A 6000-nucleotide genomic window follows, 5' to 3' on the forward strand; every position below is an offset into this window, starting at 1 on the left:
AATTGGCTGTAAAACGCTTTGGAACAACGAGGACACAAAAGTTGCTATATAAAATGTTATATATATATTTTCTTTCCACAGATTCTGAGACAATTCCCCCCTCCCGCCACTCCTCTGTTGAAACCCCCTCTCAATGTACCAATACTCTATCTTCCCCCTCCCCCCATACATGGCAGCTTTCATACTGAATACCGTGCAAAAATGGTGATCATTTCAACATTGTACTACTGGACTGTCTTTTGATACTATTTAATTTGTATTGCAATATAGATCTGTTATATCTTAAGACCCAAATCTGAAATTGTTGTATTTAAATAGTTACACTGTAATTGGTATGAGAGCCAGCAGAACAACCCGGATTCTACCAACACTCCGTTGTAAAAGTATTTTCTCCACCCCCACCCTCTTTAAAAAAAGCATTCCCAGAAGCCACTGGTGTTGCTATTTTTAATTTCCACGATTGTAGCTTATACATTATGACCCAATTTCCTAGAATGGCACAGTAATCAGATACAACACTGAATCTCCCAGTCACTGCTAGAGTCAGAATGGTGAGAAATGACACATTTTCCCAAATACAGACATATATACACACACACACATATATATTTTTTTCAAAACAGTGACACTATGCCACGGAGTGCAAAAACTTGGCTTTATGCCTGTAATTTCACTGCTTAGGGAACTCCCCATCTCGAGTGGAGACAGGAGTGCAAGCAAAGGACCAAATCGAGCATGACATGCTGCTCTGATTTTCCAACAGCCAAATACGCAGTAGCATTGGCAAAGCCCCGCGATCGCGGCAGGTCACCTGTGAACCCAGCTGCCCAGGGAGATTGCGTGGCACGAAAAGATACATTTTGGCAGGGAGGGGGGAGAATCAAATACATATATAAAAAAGGTATAACACACCTTCAAACAAAAAGAAATGAAACCACAAGCATTTCAGCTGTTTTCACTTTTCAGGAATCAAAGGAGTGTTTCTTGACAGTATATGCCACATACAACGATGAAAAATTTCAATCTCGGTCAGAATGAAAGGTTTTATGGAACAAAGCTGGGGAAAGGGGTAGCAAAGGTAATTGGTGGACTTCAATTCTAGTCGTTTTATGCATATGGTCCAAAAAGGCTTGTGTAAGCAACACTGAAATTCATTCAATCCTCTCATCTCTTGCATCGTGCGAATCGCCAAGTCTAGATTTTGTAATGGAAGTTTATCGTCGTGAAAAATAATACAAAAATCAATTGCTTGAGAAGAGACCTTTGTACCAGATTAAAAGGAATGGGTTATGTATTAGGTAAACCGGTCAATTTGCAGCTGCAGTACTTATTCAAATAAAAACATTACAATAGAAGAACCCGATGTAACGCGTTGTCAGAAATCAAGCGCCATTCCAACGCGGGGGGTGGAGGAACTGCAATAAACTTTGCAGTCACGGAACAGAAAATACCAAGACAAGATGCTGTTTGAGAGACGGTTAATTTCCCAATGTCGCTCAAGAGGTTTCAATTGTTACTTCAAGGATACTTGAGAATATGTCACACATTGCAAAGGCCTGAACGCCGATGTCTACAAATCTGCTTTATAAATCATGAATACGCTGAACGTAGTTTGAAGGTGAAGGGATGGTAATGAAATAATCTTATGTCAACTGTCCCAGGACGCGTTTACACCACGGCGATAACAGCAAAATCCTTGTTACTGCAATGGAAATAATGCATCAGTGTCAAGGCTGGAATTTACAAATTGTTCAGGAATGCACTATATGCTATCATCGTTATTCCTGAGATCAGAGCCCAGCAGCAGCAGCAGCAGCCTGCCCTGGATCAGTGTGCTCTGTTAGGCATTACAACCTTGTTGCAATGAAAACACCCACTCAAAATGTTATTTCCAAAATCTAACCGATGTTCACCTGACTGGTGAAAACAAACAAAAAAAATGTAAAAGGTTGAAAATGTACTTTTAAAAAAAGATATGAGAAAGCATCTGGATAGCAGTCGAGACAATGTTTCTCCCCCCCTCTCCCCGAGATTAATTTATTGTATCTTATTGCGTCTTACTTGAATCTGCCACCGCAGTGTTGACACTGCTCGCCGACCCATCCTTGGTCACAGATGCAGCTCCCATTCACACATCTCCCGTAGACACACGTCGCCTTGTCGCATGACCGGCAGAGCCCCACACGGGCCGAGAGGACGAGGTAGAGCAGAGCGTAGCCGGCACAGGACCTGCACGTATCCAACCCGTTCCGGGCCGCCGGCCATCCTTTGCTCGAGTTCACTTGATTCCAGACCCGTCTTTTTTGCGGGTTCCCACCGCCGTTTGCAGCCGCCATTTTAACCTGGATCATTCAGATTGGACCCAAACCACCTCCCCCTCCTCCGTCCCTCCCTCCACCAAACCAACTCCCTCCCTCCCTCCTTCCCCTTTCCAGCTGGGACTCCGCCGCGAGCAATACAACAATTTGGAGTCTCTCAAACGCTGGGGAGAGTATAAAGACGACTTTTTTTTTTGCTTTTCCCTCAGTTAGATGAAAGGTGACCCTTGCGTCAGGTTCCCCCCAGCTTTAAAACGTTTGCAAAAAGTCAGAAAAGATGCGCTGGGAGCAGTAAGGAGAGCACACACACACAGCACTAACAGCCAGGGAGGTCCGAGCCTGCACATCGTGAGAGGATTCAAGCTCTTAATTATTTTGTTGTTGTTCAGATAAATAAAAAACATTCAGGAATAACTTTCAGCTGTTTTTTTTTTAAAAAGAGAGAGGCTGCGCTCGGTATTCCTTCTGGAAGCGCCACCACCAGCTCATTTGCGCCCTCGCTCCGCCAGAACCGTCGCCTGGGGCACGCGCTCGCTCGTTTGCACACTTCCAGCTCCCGAGCCCCCCTCAGCTGCCACAAAGCTGCTCGTTAAAGGGGCAGTGCTCAAGGCGGCTGCGCATGTGCGACTCCTGGCGAACAAAAAAAACTCCGCCTCTCGTCAATAGGCACAACATCCCCCTTTAATAGTCCTTTTTTTTTAAATAGCTGTCTGGCAGCGTGAGTGGCTTGGCTTTCTTTCATTCAAGAAATAAACAAGTATCATACTTCTTACAAACACTTTTTTCCTAAATTTCTGATGCATTAAGGTCCCACAGGAATTTTTTTCAAGATTCCCTCAATTTATATTTTTCAAATAACATTAGAAATGTTCTGGAATGCATTATCGTCGATTTATAGTGGCTGATTAAGTCATGTTCAGTTTTATTAGAATCAGAGAGACATACAGCACAGAAGGAGCCCATTCAGCCCGTCATGCCTGTGCTGGCACTTTGAAAGAGCAGCCGTGTTTAGTCGTACATCCCCGCTTTTTGTCCGTAACCCCTGTAAGTTCCCCATCCTCAAGTATCCTGTCTTTTTAAAAATTATTTATGGAATCAGCTTCCATCTCCTTTTCAGGTAGAGCATTCCAGATCATAAGAACATAAGAAATAGGAGCAGGAGTAGACCGCCATTCAATAAGATCATGGCTGATCTGATCTTGGCCTCAACTCCACTTTCCTGCCTGTTCCCCATAACCCTTGACTCCCCTATAGTTCAAGAATCTGTTTCACTCAGCCTTAAATATATTCAATGACTCAGCTTTCACAGCTCTCTGGGGTAGAGAATTCCAAAGATTCATGAGCCTCTGGGAGAAGAAATTCCTCCTCATCTCCATCTTAAATGAGCAACCCCTAGTTCTAGATTTCCCCATGAAGGGGGGGGGAACATCCTCTCAGCATCTATCCTGTCAAGTCCCCTCAGATTCTTATATATTTCAATAAGATCACCTCCAATGAGTACAGGCCCAACCTGCTCAATCTTTCCTCATAAGACAACCCCTTCATCTCAGGAGTCAACCGAGTGAACCTTCTCTAAACTGCCTCCAATGCAAGTATATCCCTCCTTAAATAAGGAGACCAAAACTGTACGCAGTACAGATCCCGGCAGCTCTGAGTAAAAATCGAGTATTCTTGTCAAGTTGCGGGGTTTAGCAGAAGTGGGGTAGGGGATTGAGGGGTTTAGCAGCATTATGGGGGGTGGGGGGGGGGATAGGGGTGGTTGCTGGATTTAGATAGCATTAAAAGGAAATAAAGACTTGCATTTATATAGCACATTTCACAACATCAAGGCGTCCCAAAACACTTTACAACCAATGAAGTACGTTTGAAGTGTTGTCACTATTGTAATGTAGGAATGTTCATTAGGGGCATTTCTGTAGCACGGCAGTACTGCAGAGGGGAGACATGAGGTTTGGTAGCATTGGGATGCAGTTTACTGCACGATTCCTATGGTCTGGCAGCAGCCGAACCTCTGGATTCTGGGGGCATTAGGGATCAAGGTACCTAGGTGTGTCAGCACGAGGGGTGTAGAGGGATTATTTTCATTTTCACCACCAGTGGGAACGAATCTGGCAGAGTGGATCACCCACCAGTTCGAGAACCCGTCTGGTTTTCATCCTTTTCATCCATGGCTCAGAAACCTTTGCGGATGGGTATAACATGGAAGCAGGCAGCAATAAGTCACACAAACTCTCATGCACAACTTTCTCCAACATTCTCTTCTCCCTCTCAAACACACAGACACACAACAGTCTTACTGTTGGTTAGAAACATTGTAAATTTTTACCTTTAAGCCCTCAGTAAAAAGTTTCATATTTCAAGGTATATATTCTTTTCAGGTTTAAAAAAAAGTTAATTATCTCACCATCTTCCAGGTTTTTCCACAGTGAAGAGAGAAAATTCTTAGCCAATGTGAAGCCAAAATGAAAAGGGCTTTCCACTGTTGAAAATAAATACATTCATAGTTTGGTTTTAAGTATAAATAATAGAAAGGATAGCAGTTGAAAGGATAGCAGCTAATCTTTCTGTTACTTACACTTAAAACCTCTTTCTGGAGTAACATTCAGCCAGATGTGTCAGCTGTGGCTCAGTGGGTAGAACACTTAGAAACATAAAAACATAGAAAATAGGTGCAGGAGTAGGCCATCCGGCCCTTCAAGCCTGCACCACCATTCAATACAACCATGGCTGATCATTCCTTCAGTACCCCGTTCCTGCTTTCTCTCCATACCCCTTGATCCCTTTAGCTGCAAGGGCCATATCTAACTCCCTCTTGAATATATCCAATGAACTGACATCAACAACTCTCTGCGGTAGGGAATTCCACAGGTTAACAACTCTGAGTGAAGAAGTTCCTCCTCATCTCAGTCCTAAATGGCTTACCCCTTATCCTAAGACTATGTCCCCTGGTTCTGGACTTCCCCAACATCGGGAACATTCTTCCTGTATCTAACCTGTCCAGTCCAGTCAGAATTTTATATGTTTCTACGAGATCCCCTCTCATCCTTCTAAACTCCAGTGAATACAGGACCAGTCGATCCAGTCCCTCCTCATATGTCAGTCCTGCCATTCCAGGAATCAGTCTGGTGAACCTTCGCTGCACTCCCTCAGTATCAAGAACATCCTTCCTCAGATTAGGAGACCAAAACAGAACACAATATTCCAGGTGGGGCCTCACCAAGGCCCTGTACAACTGCAGTAAGACTTCCCTGCTCCTATACTCAAATCCCCTTGCAATGAAGGCCAACATACCATTTGCCTTCTTCACCGCCTGCTGTACCTGCATGCCAACCTTCAATGATTGATGAATCATGACACCCAGGTCTCGCTGCACCTCCCCTTTTCCTAATCTGTCGCCATTCAGATCATATTCTGCCTTCGTGTTTTTGCCCCCAAAGTGGATAACCTCATATTTATCCACATTATTCTGCATCTGCCATGTATTTGCCCACTCGCCTAACCTGTCCAAATCACCCTGCAGCCTCTTAGCATCCTCCTCACAGCTCACACTGCCACCCAGTTTAGTGTCTTCTGCAAACTTGGAGATATTACACTCCATTCCATCATCCAAACCATTAATGTATATTGTAAACAGATGGGGTCCCAGCACTGAGCCCTGCGGTACTCCACTAGTCACTGCCTG

General features: G+C 44.2%; 1 protein-coding gene across 2 annotated transcripts in view; it reads right to left on the bottom strand.

Moving 5' to 3' along the window:
* atrnl1b (attractin-like 1b) overlaps window positions 1-2336 on the bottom strand; it is a 1062984-nt gene extending 1060648 nt beyond the window's left edge. For both annotated transcript variants that reach the window (XM_070876576.1, XM_070876575.1), the window contains exon 1: window positions 2062-2336. In XM_070876576.1, coding sequence (XP_070732677.1) covers window positions 2062-2336 — 275 coding nt within the window. The remainder of the gene's footprint in view (window positions 1-2061) is intronic.
* Window positions 2337-6000: the final 3664 nt, after the last annotated feature.

Source organism: Pristiophorus japonicus, chromosome 3, assembly GCF_044704955.1.
Source record: "Pristiophorus japonicus isolate sPriJap1 chromosome 3, sPriJap1.hap1, whole genome shotgun sequence".
In the NCBI taxonomy this organism is placed as follows: domain Eukaryota; kingdom Metazoa; phylum Chordata; class Chondrichthyes; family Pristiophoridae; genus Pristiophorus; species Pristiophorus japonicus.